General features: G+C 40.2%; 2 protein-coding genes and 1 long non-coding RNA gene across 3 annotated transcripts; 1 reads left to right on the top strand and 2 right to left on the bottom strand.

Annotated features, from left to right (window-relative positions):
• Positions 1-4555: 4555 nt before the first annotated feature.
• Positions 4556-15117, bottom strand: camkk1b (calcium/calmodulin-dependent protein kinase kinase 1, alpha b). The gene is made up of 17 exons (XM_069668999.1): positions 14974-15117; positions 11267-11611; positions 11117-11164; positions 10974-11027; positions 10832-10883; positions 10603-10736; positions 9732-9768; positions 9635-9656; positions 8897-8985; positions 8515-8714; positions 8309-8362; positions 8154-8227; positions 7921-8008; positions 7712-7840; positions 7375-7478; positions 5392-5442; positions 4556-5020 (listed from the first exon to the last, which is right to left on the bottom strand). The coding sequence occupies exons 1-17, from the start codon at positions 15115-15117 to the stop codon at positions 4939-4941; spliced, it is 1707 nt and encodes a 568-aa protein (XP_069525100.1). The 3' UTR covers positions 4556-4938.
• Positions 15118-15363: 246 nt separating this feature from the next.
• Positions 15364-15945, top strand: LOC138596716 (uncharacterized). The gene is made up of 3 exons (XR_011308583.1): positions 15364-15475; positions 15564-15637; positions 15824-15945. It is a non-coding gene; the product is annotated as an uncharacterized lncRNA (long non-coding RNA).
• Positions 15946-18590: 2645 nt separating this feature from the next.
• LOC138596842 (dicarboxylate carrier UCP2-like) lies at positions 18591-24294 on the bottom strand. The gene is made up of 6 exons (XM_069668269.1): positions 23838-24294; positions 23121-23328; positions 21873-22076; positions 20416-20517; positions 20152-20332; positions 18591-20071 (listed from the first exon to the last, which is right to left on the bottom strand). The coding sequence occupies exons 1-6, from the start codon at positions 23961-23963 to the stop codon at positions 19957-19959; spliced, it is 936 nt and encodes a 311-aa protein (XP_069524370.1). The 5' UTR covers positions 23964-24294; the 3' UTR covers positions 18591-19956.
• Between the last annotated feature and the right edge of the window lie 901 nt (positions 24295-25195).

Below are 25195 nucleotides of genomic sequence, written 5' to 3'. Positions count from 1 at the left end.
TAAATACCTGTAGAAAACCTTTTACCCTCTGGGATACCCCCCAAAAACAGACTGCAGATTTTTATTTTATTTTAAATACTAGACGATTCAAATCAGTTTCAGAGGATTTTTTTCTCTCACAATACTTACTGGATTTAAAATAAAGATCCTCCGTATTCAAACAGCAGACATTTTCTTCATGACGTCGTACTCGGGGCCTGAAGCTCAAAAAGGCTGCAAAACAGCAAAAACCTAAGAAATCGGACAAAATCATTTGCATTTTACTGCTTCTTAATTTATCAGCAACTAAATCTGGAGAGATGTTGGGCAATATCCCGTTCATTGGGTACCTTTAGACAGCAGCTATTGTTAGCTTCAGCCACCAAGCTAACATTACCATTTGATAGTGTGAACAACACAATACAATAGCTGAACATTCCTAGCTAACCGTATGTGGGCAAGCTAACGGTAACGTAGCTAGGAATTGGCTGCATACTCAAATAGCTGTTGGGACTTAGCTATCCGTACCTAATGGGTTATCAAATTTTACCTTGAATTATGGCCTGACTACAGCCCGATTTTCATTATCCATAGTCTTTGTAGTTGCATGAATATGCTGCATGAGCAAAAACAGAACTTCAACTTTGAAAGACGACTATCTATGTTACATATTTTGTTTGAGTTGTGCACTTAGACTTAGACTTAGACTTAGACTCAACTTTATTGATCCCTTTGGGATGACTCCCTCTGGGAAATTCAGTCTCCAGCAGCTTATACAGTACAATACAATAGGAAGAATCAGCACACAGAGGGTAAAAAATAAAGATCAAAATATATATATCTATCGATATATATATATATATAAAAAAGTACAAAATTAGATAACAAGTACAAAATTAGATAACAATTAGATAACACTTACATTATCCTATATTTTGCGGTTGCACTTGGTGGCTAGTAGCTAAAACTTTGGGGAAACACGAGAAGTATTTTTGCAAGCATTAGTCGGTGAATTGTGTTTAGCTAACTCAGGATGTAATAGGGCTACAAAATGCTAACTTAGTGTGTTCTGTTGCTGAAGCTGTCCCTGAAAAGAGTGAAAATATTTAAACATTACAGTACAAGATTAGAGGTAAGATACGTTAGCTATGTTAGCTATTTTTAGTACAGACATCTAAAGGCAAGTTAGCAAGTAAACAATACATTAGCTAACATTATTTTTAAGCTAACGGCTGAAAAGGCATTTTCAATAGAAAGAAATGACCGTGAAGTACAATGTTTTTTGTTATCATTGTGAAATTTGCAACAGCTCTGTGTTTCATTTGGATATAATGAAAAACATGGATGAATTATTTGTTCAAACAGAAGCTTATAAAATTGATTGTTACTCACTGGCCTTACAGAAACGTTAGCCAGTTACACGTAACTTTCCTTTTTTCACTTGTTCCGTAGAGTCCGTTAAATTTGATATACAGATTTTTACAGAGGGACACTTTTCTTTAAAGATAATTTTTTTGGCTATTCATGCCTTTATTTTAGACAGAGGACAGCAGATAGGGCGGAAATGGGGGAAAGAGAGAGTGGGGATAACACGGCAGAGGGCCAAGGGAGGGAGTTGAGCCTGGGGCCACCGCATTGAGGACTGTAGCCTCTGTATATGGGAACCGATTTAGCCACTGAGCTAAACCGACGCCCACAGAGAGCCACTTCTGATAAAGAATAATTTATATTTTATTGAGAATAGCAATTATGTTAGAGATGGAGTTCTTAATATACAAAATGTTCCTGGGTGGTTCCTTCTTTAACATGAGTCACTGGTGGTCGGTAAGTGACGTCTTGAAACCAATCCTAAAGCATCCAAAGCCTCACTAGACATCCAAGGCCATGCGAAGTAAAACAGTTAAACGTCTTAAGTTATGGTATGCCATGTAACAGAAAGTTGACGTGTTCCTGTCAAGTTTTTGTTCATACTCACGCTTGTCATGGATTTTCTTTTTGAAGTGAGAATGAAATGACATCAGTCGTCAAGCAGGCTGTGGTGTGAATCTGCACAGTGTACATTACATCTATTTTAGAGGTCTTAACTCTCACCACAGGCAGGCTCACAACGCGATAATTAACTGTTAATGACTAAAATGTGACATTAAGACTTTAGGTATTGTGGAGTCAGTGGTGAAAGAAATATCTAGATCATTTACTTAAGTTAAACAAGTTATACTACACTGTAAAAATACTATGTGCTAAGTTAAAGTCTTTCAAATCATGTAATTAAAAGAATGTGTTTACATCAAACTACAAAGTAACAAGGAAATAATAAAGTACTGTACTTCAGTAAAGCTACTTATTTAAGGTCTATCTGATTAAATCCATGCAGTCTTTCCTTCTGCCTATAATAATGAAGCATGTATTTGAGTATTTCCATGTATTAACTCCTGAAAGAGCCCTGTCTGTTGCTCAATGTGAGGTGTCAGTGTATTGTTTTACCTTTCTTTTTTAACAGCGTCTGGCCAGTCATGCTTTGTTTTACAATTAGCTCCTCAGGTGCCAACTGGTTGACAAATTATACCTTCCAGTGTTTATGGGTCTGCCTGATGTCTGAGCCGGTGACTCATTATGTATGTGGGCACAGGGGATTCCCAACAGTGAAGGGAAGACAGAGAAAGAAAAAAAACCCTTCCCTCCACTTTGCAGCCTTGAGGGGATGTACAGTTCAGTTGACAGCGGGCCAGAGAGAGAGAGTTATGGGAGGGGGGTAGATGGTGTGAAACGTGGAGCTGGATGAGGCTGAGGGGGTGAAACGTGGCGTGGTGACAAGCGTACAGGGTGAACACTGAGCTAAGGGTCAGCGTTGAGCTAAGTATCTGTATTTGGCTCTGGATGTGGAAACTGAAGGGAGTCAGGGTGTGGAAGCAGACGCTGAAGCAAAGTTTCCCCTGCCCATCCTCGAAACAAAAACACCACAGTTACAGCCCCAAAAATAAACCTTATTATGTACTCAATCATATATAAAACACAGGAGAATAGAACAAAATTAATGTTGCATTACTGCTCAGGCAGCGAGCTCAGGAAAAAGAGCAGTCATACAGTGAAGTTACTGCTCTGTATGAGCGCAGTATTGTGCTGTTGCATGGCAACAGTTCCACAGAAATCTTGCTCTGAAACACTCCTCTTTGGTCCTCACATAACTGCAACGGCAGAAAAATGGGCTGACTGCAGGAATACAAATGGCCTCATGAACCATTTTAGCCTGCAGAGGCTTAAGAGCTGTTTTTATGATATTAGCGCGTTAGCGGAGCAGCTAGCGCCGAAAATGTAACAGGAGAGTTGAGGTTTAATCAATTTTATAGTATTTTGTGTATTGTGTAACAGGCCACTCAAGGGTATATGCTTATCTGTAATAGAATATGTGATTCAGTTTGAAACTATAGCGTCTACATCTCTCTACATCTCCTTAAATTACCACACAGGAAACAATTAAAGGCTATAGTGTTGTAGCATGTAGGGCAGAATATTTGCAATGAATTGTGGGATCATCTGAGCCCATCAGTGAGTTGGACATTTTGGGAAAAATACGCTAACTTGGTTTTTAGCGAGAGGGAATTAATAATGTTCATCTGTCTGTACAGAAATGAGACTGCTAGCTTAGCTTAGCATAGAGTCTGAAATCAGGGGGAAACAGTTTCACAGGATTTGTTCAAACGTGACAAAATCTTAAGCTCACTGATTTACACAATAAACATTTATCATTTTTAAGCAGGATTATGTGCCCAAAATTGTTTATTGTTCAAATGAGATATAAGGTGTAGAATATTTTGCTTTGGAGGAGCTGACTGGATGATTATCCTTTGAAAAGAAAGATGCTAGCTCTATACCTCTGCTTCCAGCTTTCATGTTGAGCTAAGCTAACTGGCTGCTTGCTGTAAATCTTCCTGATTTGAGAGTTGTATCATCATAATCACAAATTAAAGGTTTTGTGATGTTCTTTACATACCTGACATTGTTGGAATGTTTGTTGCAGGGTGATTTTAATGCCTTTTACACTTTTTGTAGGTTTTTGCAGCCACACATCATTCAGCTGTAGCAGCTAATTAAAAAGAAGTAATTCAAAAGCTTCTTGTCACTACTCACACGCGTCTCTTTTTCACGTTATATTTGTCCGTCTCAGATCATCAGTGGTTTTGCTCCAGGACCTCGTTGTTCAGCTCTTTACTTGCAACACAATGCTGCCCTCTACTGTTCTGGGGGATTAAGTACACTTCATATGACGAGGCTTTAAACATTAAAAAGGTCAGGCTGCAGTTTTATTAGTTGGGAGTGTGTTTAAATGTAAAAGTATCAGTGTTGATGAAGAGCAGAAAAAATATGAAGTGGATTGGTTTGTTTTTTTTGAGAAATTTCTAAATGTTATCATGGCCAAATATTTCAGGCCTTCTAGGAAAGATTTTGTTACCCCAACGTTGCCATCTAGTGTTTGTGATGCAGCACAACAATACGGCTACTTGTAATAGGTCCTGCAATCACTGGAAGCCATTGTTTAAAATATTCACTTTTATTCTTTTCAACAGCTGTAGGAAAATGTAAAAATATTTTTAGAGCATATTGACATTTTTAACAATCCAAAGTAAATAAATCATATCCTGAGCGTCACACTATGTACACAGTGCATCATCAATCATCAACCGTCATCTGTCATTTAAAAATTAATATAATAGTAAACAAGAAGAGTGGACAGAATAAAATCTAATTTCACCTGAGTTCATTTTGTGGATTTAATTCACTATCCATTTGATTATATTCAATATATTGCAGATGTGTTAAAGTCTTGTTCACTAAAGTATGAAATACACGTTTAAGCAAAAAAAGCATGAAGGAAAAGCAAAGTTAGGAGAGAAAGATAACAAAGGGTACAAAAATATCCTGCATGCTCTCTTCCTTTTCAGTCTTTGTGCACGGGTCACTTTATTCCGCACACTCTGTAAACGATTCGTCTTCATACAAGTCCTCCAACTCTCCGTCTCTGCTCCCCTCGTTGCTGACTTTCCTGCTGGCGACAAACGCTTGATCAGGTTGTTGAAGGTAATAAGTGAATTGCAGATGAGGTGGAGGAGGAGGAGGAGGAGGAGGGGGAGGAGGAAGGGTGGCACTACACTAAAAATGTCACGGAGTACACGTCCTCCACAGCACAGCTCATCACTCTTTATCCAAATCAACCTCCAGAGGACACGTAAGGGAGAGAGAGGAGCTGCCACAAGGCACTCGACAGCAGCTGTTATTTTAGGTACAGCTCGTTGTTGAGTGCTTTGTGTTGTCTTGTCTCTCTTAAATCCTCTTAAGGCTGCACAAACAACTGATGAGCTTTGCTGTGTATGAAGCGCATGAGCTCAACCTATGAATGCTCTTATATAAAGTTACCTCAAGGAAGGATGAAGCTGAGGCGAAGACCCCAATAAGCCCCAAGTGCCCCTGCAAGAAGGAGATGTAATGTAACACTCTATTAGTCTTTAAACATGGTGAAAGGTAAACACATTTTAAAGGCATAGCCACACATTTCTGAATATTACAGGTTTTTTTTTTTATTTACAAAGAATTACATAATACATTGATAATGCTGTTTAGTCTGTACAGCTAGTATGAAGCTCCAGATTAGCTTAGCTTAGCACTAAGACTGTAAACATGTACTAATCAGTGGGTTTTACAGTTGGCACCTACGAGCACCTGTAAAGCTCACTGCTTACACATGTTCTCTTCTTTGTTGTAAACAGACTGTAGGAACAAAATGTAATAGTCGTATTTTAGGCCATGTGACAAACAAAAAAACACAAATTTATATATGTAGATATTTTAATTAAAGTAATTAAATTAGATGTTATGTAATGAAGTTAAAATGAGCTGACTTTGCACTTTGTTGCATTTGGACACAGCCAGGATAGTTGATTCCTGCTGTTTCTAGTCGTTATGCTACGCTAAGCTAACTAGCTGCTGAGTAACAACCCATGAAAGGGTCTATTTAAATATTCTGTTTTACATTTTACTTCATAATGCCAGTTTATTTAAATCACGTTTTTAATAACATTTTGTCGGTCAATTCAGGATAATGGAGGAAACAAGTCGACTGATTAGCTGTTGAGAAGACAATCATATATCTGACTGTGCTCCAAGCATAGTACATTTTGACAACATTACACCTGCTGGAATTGAAAAGTAGATAATTTCTTTATGCTAGATGAAATAGTTTTATCATAATAAGCTAAGGCTAAGCTTTAAATATGTATACAGTTATTTTGTAGTTTCATAGTCATCTTTAATATTTTGTCTGTGTTTGTATAATTTATTTCAGGATTGTTTAATGTTGAGTTAAATTAACTGTAGGCTGAAAAGACTGATCTGATAACGCTGTCGTGTCTGAACAATCATCATGAAGCTCCAAGTTAACTTAGCTTAGCATTAAAACAGTGGGCTTTACAGTTGCCACCTACGAGCACCTGAAAAGCTCACTGATTACACATTTTATCCTCATTGTTTAACAAATAAAAACAGAGTGTAGGAGCACAAATAATGGTCGTATTTTAGGCTACATGACAACCACAAATACTTTTTTATGAATTAAAAAATAAAAAAAGTACTGAAATAGTTTCTGTATAGATTAAATTGTTTCATCATAATAATCAAAAGTTTAAATATGTATATGATTATATTGTAGTTTCAGTCAAACATGATGCCACACTACATCATCCCTCCAAGAAGATCAAATAAACACATTTTGATCTTCTTCGTTAAGCCAGCTGTAGAGCCAATCTAGCCTTTTAAATTGGTTAATATGGATCTGTAATCGTAGCATCCCCTTTATACCACTGTGTATAATTAATGTGTCCAAATACACTTTCTAATTTTATCAATCACCTGCTGTGATATAAGACTTCTCCTTTTACATATTACATGTGTCAGGCCGCCTGCTTTCCACAGCTCTCTCTGTGTGGGAGTCTGCAGTGCTGGCGGAGCAGCCTGGGCATGTGTGGAGGAGGCTGCAGCTCCACATCTCTGCACATGGAGGTGTAATTATCAGTGCCAGCAGCCCCCCCACCCCCCCACAGACAGCACCGGCTTGTTAATGGAAAACAAAAGCAGTGCAGCCATTACTGCTGCTGCTGGGGCATCCATTTAGATGCTTTGATCTGCCTGAGCTTATTTAAGGGACAAAACTAAATAAATACAGTTTAAGAGCTAGCTAGTGTTCAAAGGTATATGTTCCATAAGAGACACACCTTGCCTGTAAACTATGTAACTGATCTATTTTTATCCAAGCATCTGCTGGCTGCTTTGTTTTGTCAGAGGCCTAATCGCAGAGCTGGCGCTTTGTCAGAGCAGGCAGCAGGATTTGCAGCGTAGGCTACTTACGTAAGAAGACCTCCAGGAGCAGACATGGACCGCTCCGCCCGTCTGCCCTGACACTCAAAGGGATTACCGAAAGAGCGCTTCCTCAGCATGGACTTTACCAGGATCTGCAGAGGACATTAGAGAGAGTGTCAGTCATGTTTTCACAATGCAAGTCATCGAGGAAATAAAAAAACATGAATTTCACTTCTTGGTAAACTAAAATGATTCACTTTAATACCAAGACAGCTCCATTCACCTATCTTGCCATACAAATATAGCAATTTTACAACTTTTCAGCGCCTTCTCTGTGACGTAAAGTGTTAAATAGCGATATAAAGAGGGGGCGTCCTCAACTCACCACAGTGGAAAGGCTGGTGATGAGTTTGATGCTGTTCTGCACCTCCTCCTCAGTCACCTCCACGGCCGTGCAGTGCTCCTCCTCCAGAGGAAGAGGGTTGGATCCGTCCTCTGTCACCCACGCATGCAGCTGCAACAACACACACATTGCTATGAAAAGGTAACACAAATTAGCAGTGAGCACATATAGATGTTGTCTTTTCCAGTCACCTTAATTTCAGGTATGGTGATTCTCGTCACGGGGTTTTTATCCAGCATCCTTTCGATGAGCTCGCGCAGGTCGTTGCTTATTGTTGGTCTGTGAGAGAAAGAATCAGATACACTTGTTTTGACAGCAGATCCCAGATTGTGTGGGCACATTTTAACCCCGCGCACATGACAAAAAAAGACAAGCATCAAAGTCAGCCTTCTTTATTAGGAGCTATTCAGCTGCGTTTTCTTACGTGTCTGGAAACTCCACAGGTTTGTTCTTGATCTTGTTGTGCAGAGAGACGATGTACTCATCATAAAAAGGGCACTGGAACAGAACAAGAAAATTAAATGATTATAATGTTGCTTCCTTTTTATGCTACATGCAGGTCGTTGTGAACTTGCTTACCTTCCCAAACACAAAACAGTACAGCGTGACTCCCATCGCCCACACGTCTAATGCCTGGTGAACAAACACAGTAATTATCAAGGCTGTGTCATTACAGAGACGCTCTCGGCAGGCGGCTGGACATAATTTCTTGATAATTTCTCCCCATTAAGTGCTGTTTGTACTTCAGTGTTTGTGTGCTTTCAGTTAAGTAGTTTTGTCCTCACCTTCCCGCTGAAGCACTGCTCGTGGTCGATCATCATCTCGGGGGCCATGAAGGCCGGCGTCCCCGCTGTGCTCGACAGGAGGGCGTCGGCCCCCTCGAACTCGTTGCTCACGCCGAAGTCTGCGATCTTAACGTGGCCGTCGTCCCCGAGCAGCAGGTTGGAGGGTTTGATGTCCCTGTGGATGATCTTGTGGTAGTGCACTGGACAAGAGAAGTCAATATGTGGATTATCAGCTGATCAACTGTCTTGGCTTTAAAAGTCGCTTTAAAACAGCTGTGAGGATCTGTGGTGCAGATCCAGAAAGAGTCTGTATTGTTTCAAATCAGTGTCACATTTTAAATCAAATAAATCACATATAATCAAATCCTTTCTGTCAACTTACAGTACTCTATTCCCAGGACGACGTCTCTGAAGTAAAAGCAGGCCTGCTCCTCTGTGAAAGGGTCGTCTGTCGGCACCTCCATCACCGGCCTGACCCACATGAGAAGTAAGACAGGTGAATATGAATGTATTTCCTTAGAGGGCAGTTTAAAGGTATATTAAGTAGGATTTTCCTAGAAAAATAAAATATAGACTTTTACAAATATAATATAATATAAATCATCACTTATGGGCCTCTATACATGTGTGTTGGTGAGTGTGTGTGCAGACCCTTGTGAGACCCTTCCCTCTGCATCTATTCTGTTGTTTTGTTTTGCACGGGATGTTTTCAGGAGGGGCGCTGTTGTGGTTCCCTGAGCCAATCACAGCGTATAGGTGACAGTGGGAGTGGTTCAAATTAGCAACTGGACCCCATTCAGAACGGCGAACATGGCGAAAGAGCGATGCAGAGCTGGCCTTCTTTCTGTTGGACAGGTAGGTGCCTCATACAGGGTAGGACAAGCTAACCGGCGGTTTGCATGCTAGCGCAAAGTGCTGTCTGTTAGCTCGGCGGGGTGGGCGTGTTCTCGCACGAGAGAGTGAGAGTGGGCTTCTGGTGACGAAGAGCCCAGGAGGATCGGCCCAGTTTGAATGTGTTGTCGACGAAATGCAAGAAAAAATCCTATTTATTATACCTTTAAATACTCAAACAATCACAGTATGGGAACGTTTCAGAACACATAATTGCACAAAAACATACCCTTTTGTCATCAACTCGAAGGCTTGGGGAGAAATAATCAGAATTAAATAACACGTAAGCTAAATTGGCATAATAAGTGTCATGATAAAGTTCTTACCCATATGGAGTCCGTCTTCATCGGGATCATCAAGAACCTGCAAGACACGTTAAGTCAGTCTCATATTCTGCTCAAATTGATCAAGTCCAGTTATTAATTTTATCTATTAAAATACGCCCAAAGAGGTGACTTCATGTATTTTGGCTTGTAAGAGCTGGGATAATTATAGAATATATAGTTCTGACACAGTTACTTCACAGTATAGCTTCACCACCTTCAACCTGAGCAAGTAGAAACACTGATAAACATTTCTGTGGTTGTTTTAATTTGCTTTTTTTTTGTACATGAAAATGTCCAAACCATCACTTTTTTCACTAAAGGGGGGTATCATCCTGATTTCAAGCTTCATATTTCACTCTGTGACACCTGTGGAGTAGCTTAGCATAATTTACAGTTTAAAAAGCTCATCATTTTTCTCATACTGTTGCTCTGTGCAGGCCCTCGTACAGCCTCTCCCTGGACCGACTCAGGCTGCACTTTGTGACGTCACAAAGTGCAGCATGTAGAAAAAACTGTGTGAAACGTGGCGTTCACAGCAGCCTGCAGACTGAGCTGAAAAGCGCGGGGATTACTCTAACATACTTTTAGCTACAGATTTGAAACTTCACCCATGTTTAGTCTGGACATCCAACATTGTAAAATATACATGTCTTAAAATGTGAAACAACATAACACCCACTCAAATGTCTAAACAGGTCCCTCCTCACATTACTTACATCTCATGCTCATAGAAACATCCCAAACTACAGAGAACTTTAAGTTTTTACATGTCGCCTTTCAGAGTGCAGAATGATCAGCTTTCTTCCTGACATAGTTTAAGTAAAGCAGCCTTAAGTTAGCAAGGTTTTAGGGACTGACTCCTGTGACTGACCTCCACGAGTTTAACGACATTGTGATGGTCCAGTTTCTTCAGGATGGCGATCTCCTTGTACACTCTATCCAGAGGCAACACGGCTTTGGGGTAAGGATCCGGCTGCGAGTTGGATCCTTGAGGAGAAGAGCGGCCTAAAAATAACGCACACATGGACAAAACATCAAAAACAGCACAGTAATGAAGGATTCTCCTCAGACTTTTATTAGAGACGGAAGTTTTCACTCACGGAAAAATCCACACAGCCTCATCAGCCTCTTCTTTGAAACAACTTTCATCGCCTACATACACAAGATGAAAGAATGTTGGTTCAGACAAACAGACGTATAAATACTTTGAGTATAAATGCATAATTCATAACTTTAACTTACATAGTACTGCTCAGAGTCTTCATTATAAGCTAATTTGACCACTCCGTATGAACCCTGGGGAATACAAATAAACAGTTTATAAGTCTTTGTCATCTCTTCTGTTTAAGCTTGTTTATATAGTATGAACAGCTGTGATAAATCACCTTTCCAATCTCTTTGTTCAGCTTGTACTGGTTGAGCTGCACACAATCCTGCAGAAAATAAACAGACAATTTAATTAGTGAAGAATTAGGTTATTAAAATGCTTAATTAAGTTAAGCTGAGTGTGATTTCTTTTGGTGAAGTCTCCTCACATCACCATCTGTGATGGACACACGTTTGGTCTCGATGGTGGGCTGGCGGGCAATGCGGCTCCCCCTCTCCTGCAGAGACAGCTTCCTGTCTGCGAACCGTGCTCTCTGAGCACTCAAGGACCTCGGAGTCACCGACCTGTAGCCGTTAGGCGGGGTCATGCGGTTGGCGGCCACGTTCATGGCGGCCACCAGGTCGGCCAGGTCGCAGTTGTGCTCAGAGTCCAGCCCGTTGTGCTCCGAGTCCTGCTCGGAACTGCAGTCAGTGTCGCTCATGGTGGTGTGTTGGGGTTCACTCACAGATGAAGGTTGTAGCTCAGTGGAAGCTTCAGAGGATTCATCACTGCACTGAGACATCAAACATGAAATCACACAGCATGCAGAGACACCGTTTTTAACAACCTTCATTTAAGATGTTAAATTAATCAGCAAGAAAGTCAATCAGTTTCATTACAAAGGAGAAACATTACAAGACACTAAACAGAGTATAAACATCTTGGATGTTTGAATCAGCTCCATTTAAAAATCATCAACAACACACTCATCACCAAACTGAAGCTTAAACTCAGGTTTTTGTTCAGATTCAGATCGTTGAGGCATTTTCTCTAGTAGCCCTAGATTACAGTGATATGATCTACAGACAGGCTGCTGCTTCCACTGGACTCAACTTATCACATTTGGCTGGTTCTCTCTGGCACAGAGGCGTGATAAATCTTTTCATCTGTTAATCTCTCACTGGACATCACGACTCTTTGTGGAACTGAATATCAAAACATTACCAAACTTACCAAAACCTTCTCTACTATCTGTCCTATACTTTAAGGTAACAATCTTGAAGATTTTCATTTAAATAAATGTCTGTTAAGTCACTATCTGTCGTTGAATGAGGTAACACAGTGGTGATTGAGCCTATGGCCCACTGATGAAAGCCTTTGCATTTGCAGTATTACAGACTGGGTGTCTGGTGCGACTTTCACGGAAAAAATCACAAGCGGCGCCCAGTTAGTGACGCGTAGTGACGGCTGAACAAACAAAGAAAAGATCCATGACTACAGATACAACTTCAAAAAAATTGACGCAAACAGTCTAAAAAGGAAAGCGACCATCAGCGAGGAAAATCAAGAGTTACAACCAGAACCAAGTAACGTCACACATGCAACACTGTCTGGATATCTGCAGTGTGCTCCCGAAATTACCGTTTATCGCCATAGGTGCCGCCAAAGAGAATCAAACGGAGATCTTCAAGATCACCACTTTAAGTGCCACAGATTTATTCTGAATTTGGGAAACATGCCTTGTGCAACGTCTTCTGAAGATCAACCCTGGAAAATTCATTGTGATGAATGATGACGGTCTTAAAAAACTCCTTATTGTGCAATAGATTTAAATGAGTCTTTCCACTTTTGATTAGTTTAACTTTTGAATTAGTATTATGTGTCTGCATCTTGAAATCCTTGCAAATCAGGATGACCTCATGATTTTTCAGGTTTAAAGGTTTGTTTGAATGAATGAAAGAAGTACCCAAAACACACATTAATTTCTCTGCAAGTTTACCTTTGAAACACACCAGCATTAATAAAAAAACAATGATGCTCTATTGGGATTCTTTGGCAGTGCAGAGTAAAGAGAATGTATCTATGAAAGGGAGAAACACAACAGGTACAGTATTATTAGTGTCCTTCTTTGAACCAATAGATAAGTGCCTAGATTAACCCTAGAAACCAATTCATTACACTGTTTACCAATCGAACTATTGTGCAATGACCGTGCTTAACCTTCACATACATTAGCAATGTAAAGTCCACTAACAGATGTCTCATTTCAGAAGCCCTTTTATGCTAAATAACATTAATCAATTTGCCTTCAATTAATAATATGCAAAATAGCAAAATATGCTGCCCTTTAATCTTTCTTTAAAAAGCAGTATAAGGAGTAAAATCTTGATGGACCCTAAACATGAATATTCAAATGAATGTTTGTATCACACTTTAATCTCTTACTGCCCAACCTGCAGCCTCAAAACAACTGAAAATTAAAGAATTCAGCCTCTGACAGCAGTCAGTCTCACAGACTCACTGGTGCCTGTAACTAGAAAGCTCCTTATGTAACAAGATGAAAAGCCTTAATTGGTATTTAAACTCACAATAGTAATGAAAAACACAAGACTGTTACAGTGTGCACATATATTTTAAACAGATGCACACATTTGTAACAGGTAAAGCTATAAAACCTGTTTATTAATAATTATAAAGAAGAGCAAAATTGTATGCAAGGAGCCCCTAATACTAATCTAAATCTCCCTTTATATATGACTCCTATAAAACACACATAAATATGAGGTAAATTATGTTTCTTTACTCACGGAGTGGAGGTGTCCGGCTGTGTTGAGGGCAGCTGAGGTTCATCTGCATGTTGCCCTGCGGCTCTCAGGAGGGAAAGTCCTTTGTGTCTCACTGCAGGACTTTCACTGGCAGGCAGGGAGGGAGCTCTGCAGCGCCCGTCTTTAAGGATTAACTGAGGACACATATAGCTGAGTTATTCCGAGGCAGGTCCGGGAGTGCAGTGGTCATCTGAGAGCAGGCTGAGGAGGCAGGCTGCACCCTGGTTGAACAGAGCAGGACATCGTGAGATTGTGAGCGTTAACATGTGACATTGATCTGAGGACACAGGTCACATGACGTGGAAGCTGTTCAAAAAACATTAATTTTTCCATTAAAGTATTAATATAAAATATTAGCAACAATAAAAACAAATAAAATGAGGTGTGTCTTATTTGTCCAGGTGAGTATTAACATCTGAAACTGATCTGAGGACAATAGGTCACATTACATGCAAGCTATTATATATATATATATATATATATATATATATATATATATATATATATATATATACATATATAATAATAATAATAATAATAATAATTATTATTATATATTGATTGCAAAATATGATTAAAAAAGGCGATAAAACATAAAAAGGTGTGTCCTGTTTGTCCACTTCAGTATGAACTTCTCTTACCTCGTAGCTATTGGCGAAAAAAAGCTCTTATTCTTAAAAAAAAAAAATTATATAAAACTCTTACACACTTAAGCATTTAAATTAAGTGGACAACATAGGGCAAGTCATGGACCTATTATAAAACGTTTTGTGACCATTTAACCGTGATTTGTTGATGGTGGCGAAGTCAGGCTCTGACAGGTGCGAGGTCTCTTAGTTCATCTAACCGCTCCCTCTACCTACGAAGTCGAGTGAGAAAGCCTCGCTGGCTGGCACAGGACACCACAACAATCATATCATTAAATGAGGCGTTTAAGGTATCTTGGAATTCTGATTATTTGTAGCCATATAAGGTACAGCATCATAACAGACGCTTACAAATACATGAGACCAAACTTAAGTATCTAAAGGAGACATTATATCACAAAAGAGATATCTACAGCGTATGACGGCAGACGGTAACACTGTTTTAATGCCACTTATCCTGTTGATATTATAAATTGCAAAAGCAACATTAAATAATGGGATTTTATGTATAAATGTAGCTACAGTTTATAATCGTCATTATGATCTTCCTAATGTCGACATATATTGGAAACACACAAAGCACATTTAACTTTTTAAGATCGTTCATATCAGACAGTAGTGTAATTTTCGCATAGATGCCTATAGGTTTCCGAATGTCTTTGAACGCAGCATTACCTGTTCACCCTGCGCCCCGGCAGGATGCGTAAAGGAACAAACGGGCACCAAACTTTGAAGACGCGGAGAGCATCATGTCTCTGCTGGTGCAGTTTGGAGCTTTGAGGACCAGAGAGCTGCGCGAGCTGCTGCAAGATGAAGACAAGATACATGACGTAATCAGCTGCAGCGAGACGGTGAGTTTCTAACAGAAAAATGCATGATAAACAGTCGGATTTCACGCTAGATATTGCTGAATTTTAATACAAAAGATTTGGAATCGCAGACATAAACTTGAAATACTTCTAAAACTTCTACAAACATAACTGCCCGAACTCGCTGTTTATTGAAATTTCCAGTTTCAGAGGGTGAAGAGGGCTGCAGAGAAGACCCTGGTTTCAAATCAAACACTGGCTGAAGTGACTCTTTCTCAGAAACCTCAGTTCAGAGATGCTAAGTTGCTGCTTGCAATGAAGTACAAGGAACTGGAAAACCTTCGAAGCATCATCCAGGCCAAACAAGAAATACTTGGTGAGTTTTTAAAATATATTCTGCATTTAATCCAGCTACTTAACTTTATGGTTATTTGTGTTTTGATGAAAATGTTTGTGTTTTGCAGCAGAAAGATACAGTTTGCATTATGCTCATAGGCATCTCCTGAAGAAGATAAACCATGCAGAGGAGGAGTGTGAGGTAAGCATTCACTTCTTTTCACGTTACTTTGGTTTTCTTAGCCCGTTATATGTACTTTTTTAATAATGATAATTGTTTTAGACTTTAGAAAGTCAATTCTCTCAACAGCAGGCTGTTATAGAGGCAAAGTAAAGGTGTGGTGCTAATCTGGTGTGAATTTAGTGTTTGAGATATTTTCCCTATCAGTTTCAGTTTCAGAGGTTTGCAGAGGGGAAAACAACGCTGTCAGATTTCTTGGACTCTTTCCTCAGCTCGAGAAAACTCCAACACGTCAGGATGTTCCTCCTGAAGAAGCTCCAGGAAGTGATTGAGCTCGGATCAACACAAACACTCAGTGAGCCTCAGCATCACCACCCTGCCTGCCTCCCGCTCTGCAGTCTGACCGCCGCGGTCCTCTTACCCTCCTGCTGCCACCCTCAACTTCTGCTGCCCTTTGGTACCCACGTAAACAACACCCAGTGTTTACAGCATTTGCCAGTCTGTCATGATTACAATGAGCCCCTTGGTGCAGGAGCGCACGGACAAGGCTACAAATGGCCAGCGAGACCCGTCCGCCTGCAGCCACTGAGGGTGCAGCAGAGGAGGCATCAAGAGGCACCACAATGAAGTCTCATATCTTAAACTACCTTTTTGGTATTATGACTCATATTCTGGTGTTGTATTTGAAGCAGTGTGAAAGTAGTGCTAAATGATGGATATAATAAGTATTATTTATGGAGCAACAGAGGTTATGAGAGTACACGATGAGGGTTTTGATGTTTGTAAAATGATTTGTGTTTGATTCACATAAACTTGTCACCGATTGTAAAATCTTTCGGCAAGTGTGACTAGTTCAAGGCTTGACATGTTATTTATCTTTTAGGGGTGGTATGATTTGCAGCTGCTGCAATAAAAACAACACAACGCGGGACACAAGTTATAAAACTACACATAAACACACATCATAAAAAACACATGTAATTACAGCTGTAAAAGCGGGGACTGAGGGGAGGGGGGGGTTAATGGATTCTGTCTTCTTTAACAACATACAGGTCAGATTTACTTCTAAGTGAGGGGTAATAATTCGACTTTCTATAATAATAATAATGTTATAATTGCTTCACTCATATTCTTAGAAACAATATCAAACATATGCTGGTTCCAGGACTGGCTGCTTTTCTTTGTCTTTGTGTATGATGTGTTCAAGAGCAGTAGTTTGTTGTAGAAAAGAAGCAATTTGATGATGTCACTTCTGGCTTTTTTTCTTAACTATAAATCCATTAATTGTGAAAATAATCTGTAGATTGAGATACCACTTCCCACACATGGACAGATTCTGGGTGATGTACCAGTGAGTACAACAAGGAAATTAACACATCTGACACTGTAGCAGCAACAATGCACACATCTGAAAGTGAGTAAACTGGTTCTACCAGAGGCCTGAGGTGCAAAACAACTCCTATTTTAACAGCTGATTGCACAAAAAGAAAACACAAGTTTCATAATGTGTGCTAAGAACGTATTTGCGTTTCCTTGACTTATAACAATAAGGAAAAGAACAGAGCAGGTTGAGTGAGCTTGACCTGCTCGCAGACACTCGATATCTCTGCTTGTCTGTGTAAAGGCTCATCACTTTGTTTGATACATTTGTGTTTCTCTCTACAGTACGGTACAGTTTGCCCCCACCAGTTCAACCATGGAGAACCCTCACTGGCACCACAGGAGACGATTAGCAAGGTGGAGCACGTTCAGAAGCTTTTGTTACACCACAGACTTCAGTTACATCTTTGTCAGCAGCTGCTTTTGTCCCACAAGAGTCAAACTGGGCAATTTTCTCGTCTGTCAGCTGATCGTTTTGTGCTTTTACCTCGCATTGTGTGGTGGGGAACCTGTTTATTTGTGAACAAAAATATGAAGAGAAATAAGAGCCTTCATACAGGTTTTACATTTCAAATAGCTCCTAAATGATATTCATTTAAAGGCCACAACAAGGCCACCATAGCTGAAGAGTATCATTAAATAACAAAGGACATTGAGATATATTCTAAGAATATGGCAACACAATCTTAAACCATATTCTTGCTGTTATAAAAAGGCTGGGTCGTGTGTGAAAAGCATTAGTGTCAGTATGGACACACATTAAGGGATCGTTTTATCTTCACATTGTTCCTCTGAATGGTCACATGTAAAGGGATTAAACAGGAGAGTATCTATAACGGCCTCTGGTAGTAAAGCAGGTATGAAGTGACACTTGGAGGGTTTGTATGTTTGTATGTGGAGGGAATGTGGGTCAGTGTTGGTTATATAGTTTTTTTTAATGTCATTTCAAACAGAATTTAGACAAAAACGTAAATGATGTAATTCATTCTGAATTTCATTGATGGATGAAGTTGTGTAGGTGTGGTTTCAATGTCCTGTTTTAATTGCGATATTTGCATATATATATATATATACACACATTATTACAGATTAGATGGATTTTTCAAAATATGTAACTTTCAAAGATTCCATAATATTAATACTATGGATGAATGGTTAGTTCCAACCAAGTAATCTGATTGGACAAGAGGCATTCCATGAGTGCTGATATAGAGCACAACATCACTGGGACTTTTCACTCTGTGTATCACTCCGCCTCAGCCAGGTGTTCCGAATACCGTTAATTAACATTAGAGCAGAGCGTGTATGTCTACATTAATCAAGCTGGTACCTCTGAATCACACAGCAGACTCTTATTTCTCTGGTTGATGATACATTAAAACAAACAGATAAATGTACATGATAAAAAACAGCTGATCTGTGGTAACCTGTAGACACAGAGGGCAGGAGAATGTTGGGTTGCTTGGCAACAAAAGTCCGGTTTCAGTTAAGTTGTGGAACTAGTTGGGTTGGTGGAGCAAAAAATAATCTGTTGTTGATCATTACTTTTTACTACTATTAGCACTGCTGTGATTATCTGCAGCACGAGGCCGCATCGAATCACAGCTGTGATGATATTCAGTACAACATCACGACCTCCAGTGTGATATTGCTTAAGTATAAATCTGGTTATTTTGGGTATTTCAGAGTTAATTTCCATCCACATCCTAATATTGGGCACTTTGGCTGCATAGATCATTGACAGAAAACCCTCCCCAGTTGCAGCTTCTCAGTTGAGAGTGTTTCGTAACTAAAACAGGAGTTCTTTAAAAATAGTAGCCATTTCTTTTATTTCTTTTTGAAACACCAAAAGTTTAATTGTTTTTAATTTTATAAACTAAAAAAGTAAAAGCACCTGTTGAATATTGTTGATTTTGACTGCCCCTTTAAAAAAACACAACCGTGCAAACCCCTGTTATGTGTTTGTGGATTCTGAACTCAGTCATCTCTAAAGAAAGACGTCCCCTCTTACATACTTTACATACATTTTTACTTGGAACATTTCCAAAGTATTTTGAAAATGCAAACAAAGCTTCCTAAAGTCTACAGGCTGTTAATCTCTGTCTGAATCTAACCAGGCAATATAATAGCTATTTAGATTTAATCTTGCTGTTTGTCAGTTTGTTTTGGTAGCTAGTACAGAGGTATCAGTATTAAATAAAGACAGTTAAAACCTCTTCATATTAGCTTTAATAAGCGGCACATTTACAGGCTGCAAGCAAACTCAAACAGTCTCATCTTTGTGGAAAAGCAGTCCAACGCCAAGAGGGAAAATTCTCGACCACAGTCATCCATTTAGCCGCCACTTTCAGCTTCACCTTCAGGCAAAACGTACATAGGCCCTGTGCGATTTTTTTTTCTCACCTGATCATAAAAAAAGGAGTGTTACCTGAAACCAGACATGAAATACAAAACAAAGTAACTGTCCTAAATCCCCATCCACACCAGATTAGACTCTGTAAACAGGCCTTTTTCACAGCAGACATGTTGACTTGCATTAGTAGGAAAAGCTCAGGTGTTACTATCAGAATAAACAAAGCTCTTTTCTATTCAAGTGTCCCAGTCAGTCATGAGAGAGAGCCACTCGACACAACACCAGGAGCCTCAAACTGAAGCAGCTAAATGGAATTCAGCCTTCATTCATGTTGTGATTCACACCTGCTTTTTCTTTTGAAATATTATAAAGTTCTGTTTTGTGCAAGTCAGCAAAAGTTCAGCATAAATCTTCCCTGCAGTTTTTCTTCTGAGCACGGTCTCTGTAATAAGACACACGTGCTGTTGTCCCTGAGGAGGAACAGGTCTGGACGAGCAGCTGTCAGAAATCCACAGACCCCGAAAGGCACGTGCTGCTTGATGCTGCTCGTCCTGTATTTTGACGCACCAGTTACACCGCTCCAGTGCCAAACCAGCTTTCTGACAGGTCAGAGTGGAGACTCCCAGGACTGCTGGCATCTAATCACCGCTCTTTTAATCTGCTCGTAGCTCACAAACATCACGATGTTCCAGGATCCCAGGCGAAGAAACGAGGGCATAAATCTGTCAAAGAATTACAAAATCACTTTTTGCTATGTCAAATATTTGCCTTTGTTGTTTATGCTTCCTTTCACACAACATACCCCTTGTAGAAAGATGTGGCTCCCTCATTAATCAGCATGGTGAAGGCACAATTCAAAGCACCGCTGTACTGCCCAGGCCTCGAATTCATGTAGCGCGTTTTCACCACATCCACCGGAGACGCTACGATGGTGGTGCAGAAACCTGCTGCGAAGGCTGCAGTGAAGTGACACGGCATGTTGTCTGTTGAAAACAAAATATATGCTTAAGTTATTAAGGGCTACGAAGAACACAGTGTTGTCTTAGTGCGAAATGTTTGCACTCACCTGTCATAAGGTTGTGCTTCAGGATCTGCTCTTTGATGATGTCATAAGTCACCAGCTCGGAGCAGTTCACGATGGCATTGCGGGTTATGTTTGGCAGACAACCTGGAAGGACAGTGAGATATTTCATGAAGAAGAGAAGACTCCACAAGTTTAGCATCACAAAACCAAAACATCTTCAGACTCACAATGGACAGTTTGAACAAAATAAAACATACAGTCTAAATATTCCACATATTCTTCTTCGCTGTCATAACCTGCAGTCTACATTACCCACAATGCAATGCAACCACTGTCACTTTAGTCAGAGATTTTGGTGTGATATGCTAGTGATATGGACTGCACTTATATAGCACTTGTCTAGTCTTTCACACACACATTCACGCACTGATGGCAGTGGCCCTTTTTACACTGCCAGTTCAAGGCGGGATTATTTCGCCTCTATTCTGCCTCTTCTATGTAGAACGCACGGAGACGGGATGGTGGGGCGAAATCGTTCCGCCTCTGAGCTGGCATCAGAGGTAGTAACAGGGCGAGAGGCGAGACGGCGTGTGTGTGAACAGCGGAGCCGGCAGGGCGGAACAGCACAGTGTGTGTGTATTTGAAGCACCCGCTGTTTGTTTGCACCTCGCACATGTTTAACTTCCGCTATGCCGGAACGCTGTGTACCAACACACACTGGGGCGGCTTCACGCCGGTGTTGCTTGGTCCAAGCTGCATGACGGCGGAGCTTTGTTACGCCGCCGAGGCGGAACCGCAGTGTAAAAAGGGCCAAGTCTACAATGCCAAGCTCCAATCAGGATCTATGCACACCAATGGCCATTGCTTCTGGAGCAATTTGGGGTTCAGTGTCTTGCCCAAGGACACTTCGACATGTACCTAGCTAAGGTAGCCTTAAAGCTGCTGTGAAGAATTTTGGTTTGTGTTGATTTTGGCGCCCCCTGTGGACAAAACCCTACCTCTTATCTCTTTGCTGATTTTGTCCTGTACATGCTTGAGTGGTCAAATCATCCTGCTTTCTTTAACAATCCCAGGTATCACTCATTTTAAATGTTTGCCCTGGAAAATGTTAAGGCAGCGTGCAGTCAATCGCCTCTGTAAAATCAGTTAAGTTGCCCTTTAAGACCGGATATTTGTGAGGTTCATTCAATAAATATAAGTTAAGTAAGTCATGGCTGTTGACAAGAATCCTAAAAAAACCCAGCAGTACAGGGGCGCTGGTTTAGCTCAGTTGGTAGAGCAGGCGCACCATACACAGAGGCTACAGTCCTTGTCGCACTGATCGCAGGCTCAACTCCCAGTCTGCCAATCATTTGTGCATGTCAGCCCCCACGCTCTACTCCCCACATTTCCTGTCTCTCTTCAGCTTTGCTATCGAATAAAGCCAAAAAAATAATCTTAAAAAGAACTCTACAGTGTAATAGAATTAAGTCATTACTTTGTACCACAATCTTTCTTACCTTTCCAGAGCCCTCTAAAGCCCTCATCCCTGGCTATGGTCTTGTAGGCATCGATGGTGCTGTTGTACCTCTTCACTGAACCGCTCTCAGGCAGGCGGACCTGAGCCTGGAACCTCACCTTCACCACATCTGTGGGCTGAGCGAGGGCCACCGCCATCGCCCCCGTGGTGCAGCCCGCCAGCAGCCGAACCCCGATCCCTGCATCTGTGATACAAGAAATACTGTTAGATGCATTATCCTCTGATGCAATGAGCAAGTTAACACAGTATTTAGAGACTGAACAGGGCTGCGCTGTGGAATTAATTAGACAATAAAGCAGAAATATGGCTGTTTAGTTTGGCCCTTTAAAATGTCTTCCTATATGGTTGAAAGGTGAAGCTAAAGACACACTGCAAAGCTAAATGCAAACCACTCTGCCTAATAACTGGTTAAACTAGTTATCTGTTGACAGCCTCTCGACCTGGTCTGCAGACGGGAGTAATGTAAAGAGATAAAAACTTTACAGTTAATGACACTGCAGTGATGGACAGTGACATCTGAAGCCTCTGGCATCAACACAGATCTGATCCCTGAGAGAGGAATCTGCCCTGCGCTCTGTTTCCTCCAGGGGATGCATTTCTGTAAAACCAGTTCAGAGAAGGCAGCTCTTTGTATGTTGAGAGCATTTGTCAGGCTTCTATGCTCTTAATAATCTGTTTTACAGTAATGTAATAGTGACTCTTTTATTTCCTCTAATATGCTTTTATTATTTCTGACATGTGGGGGCAGTGTAGTCTCATATCTCTCTCTGCAGTTTGCCCAACTATAGTTGTGGTTGTAGCCTCCCAAAGAAGGCATGTTTTTATTTTATGAACATAACTATGTATTTAAGAGACTGCATTGACCCGATGAATTCCAACTGTTTGCAATTGAAGTTGTGAATACGAAATTATCTTGTTTTTTTAATATATGTTGAAATATTTTAAACATTATAGCCTTCCTTAATGTGAAATCTTACTTCAATTTCTTCTCCCTAATCATTTTTTTTTTTCGATATTTTATTTATTTATTTTATTTTATCAGATTTCTTGCAGCGATGATCTCATTTAGTCAAATGCAAACGGGAACATGTTCAGATGCTTATATTCGCTGTTAGAAATAAAACTAGAATGATAAAATAAATATGAAAAAACCCAACAATGTGATAAACAGGGACAGACTTTATCCCCTTCCCGTCTACAACGTTTGTCGAAACAGTTTGGCACGTACTGTCTGAGCCGCGGGTGTAGAACTGCTTCATGGTGTCGTACAGGCCGATGCGGACCGAGGCGAAGCTCATCTGCCTATGCAGCCCTGCCACCAGTCCACTGTACAGGCTCCTCGGGCCCTCAGTCTTCACCATGGTGAGGATGGTGCCAAACACACCTCTGTATTTTGCCTTCTGGCCTCCCGAAGAGGACTTGGTTTCACCTTGAATCTAGCACAAATAAAATGTTAAAACAAACAGTAAATCTTTGGATGTTTTGAAACAGAAAATTAGCTTTCTCAAAACGGTGCCGAGTGAAGAAATATGGCCCTTAGGGGTCGCTTTACATGAGAATTATCACTCTTCATTTGCGATACGTCTTCCCTTTCCCATCCTTTGTTTATCAACGGGGACTTGTGTTACAATATTTCTCCATAGAATAAATCAATGGGTCAATATTCTTATATTTTGCTGTTATGAGAAAAAAATAAATGTTTTGAAGATATGCTCCTGAAATATATCATGGCATTGTGTAAAGTGCTTTGACCACATTATAGGTGAGATTAAATGCACAGAGCTCTAGTTAAATAGTTGTGAAGTGAAGAGGCTAATAAATAACAAACCCTACAGATGTTTTTGGTGGGTGATTACAAATATGAGGGGATTTGTTGGAGGTTGAATGACCTCGGTTTTTACTAACATCTTCACCACTGACTCCCTGTACAGGTAAAGACCCTCACCTGCAGTCTGACTTTGGCTGTATCCAGCGGGAAAGTGACCAGGTCGGCCACGCAGCCAGCTGTTCCAGCTGAAAATACCTTGACAACGGCTGTTGGAGCCACATCCGGCTTACTTAAACCAACCATGATAAAGACGATCAAGTTTTATCAACGAAAAATGACTTAAAAAGGGGGCAGACGCGCGTCTGTCCCGTGCCCGCAGGACTATATGCTGCTAATGAAATATATAAAAGAACTAATAATCCGTCCTCCTCATGTCAGATCCAGGTGGGCTGCAGCCAACGTCAACTTTCAGGCTTTGAAAACATAGTCCTTTGACAGCCAAGTCCTGCTGTTGAGCCATTAGCAATAAAGAAGCTCCAAACTATCATGTCAATTTAAACTGCAAAAAAGAAAAAAGAAAACAGAAAAACAAGCCTCCTCAAATAGGACCGCAACTCAAACAACCTGCAACAGTTTGAACGACGCTGAGCAGACTGAAGCGAGTACAGCCTCTCACACACACTTGTTGACTCTTTTAAAGGAGCTGCACCGCCCTCAGGGAAAACCCTGCACACAAGACATGTGTCAACCTGCAGGAAAAATGAAAAATAAAGACAAGGAAGTGACAAAAACTGCAGTTCCTCGAGTGGCCGCTTGAGGCTGCCTTCAAAATAAAGCCAATCCCCATTAGGTTCATGTGAAAATGACCAACTTCACAGCATAAATTAGCATGTTTAAAACCTGGTATAAAACCGGTTTTGGTCTCTGTAGCTTATTTTCCTCAAAGATAACAACTGTACTGAGGAAATTTTTATATAACTCACTTATTTTATTAAAGGTTTAGAGTAATGCATGATTAGGGGCATGGTCGCTTTAATTGACAAGTCGATATCACTAGCTGTCTCCTAGGTATAGCATCAACCATTACCTACCATACCTAGCTATATTACTGTCTGATAGCATTACACAATGAGATAGGGAAAGCTTAAATTTCTTGCTAACGTTAATCATTGCCAGCTAACAGTATTTATTAATCTGTGTATTTAATAGAGACAGTACGATGGAGTATTAGGGCCAGTTTTTTTTTTTTACTATATTCTTAAATAGAGTGGCCCTAATACTCTTTCGTAGGACAGAGCATGTTGATCAACATCAGTATTAAAAACACAAGATGTAAACATGCCAGAGTTAGCAAGAATGCTAATTTTTATCCGTAGTCATTTGGCAGCTAACATAATGCAAATAACAATATACAATATACAAATGCAAATATGCAAAAACAAACAAAATTCACAGTAAAGTGAGAATTAGTTGAATGCTTACCTTAGCTATTGTGACTTCGCTGTTGATATTTAATTAGTTATCAAAAATGTTTT

The sequence above is a fragment of the Semicossyphus pulcher genome, unplaced genomic scaffold (assembly GCF_022749685.1).
Source record: "Semicossyphus pulcher isolate SPU_LCO1_2020_fin unplaced genomic scaffold, fSemPul1.0.p SCAF_19, whole genome shotgun sequence".
Lineage (NCBI taxonomy): Eukaryota > Metazoa > Chordata > Actinopteri > Labriformes > Labridae > Semicossyphus > Semicossyphus pulcher.
The sequence above is the reverse complement of the archived record's forward strand: the minus strand, read 5'-3'. Positions and strand labels throughout refer to the sequence as shown.

Coding starts and splice junctions, on each gene's coding strand:
- camkk1b (XM_069668999.1), bottom strand. CDS start 15,117: ATGTATCTTGTCTTCATCTTGCAGCAGCTCGCGCAGCTCTCTGGTCCT. Junction 11,165..11,266: donor TGTCCATCACAGATGGTGAT/GTGAGGAGACTT, acceptor TATTTTCTGCAG/GATTGTGTGCAGCTCAACCA. Junction 8,009..8,153: donor CCTGTGGAGTTTCCAGACAC/GTAAGAAAACGC, acceptor TTTCTCTCACAG/ACCAACAATAAGCAACGACC.
- LOC138596842 (XM_069668269.1), bottom strand. CDS start 23,963: ATGGTTGGTTTAAGTAAGCCGGATGTGGCTCCAACAGCCGTTGTCAAG. Junction 20,333..20,415: donor GAAGCACAACCTTATGACAG/GTGAGTGCAAAC, acceptor TGTTTTCAACAG/ACAACATGCCGTGTCACTTC. Junction 20,072..20,151: donor GCCACATCTTTCTACAAGGG/GTATGTTGTGTG, acceptor ATTCTTTGACAG/ATTTATGCCCTCGTTTCTTC.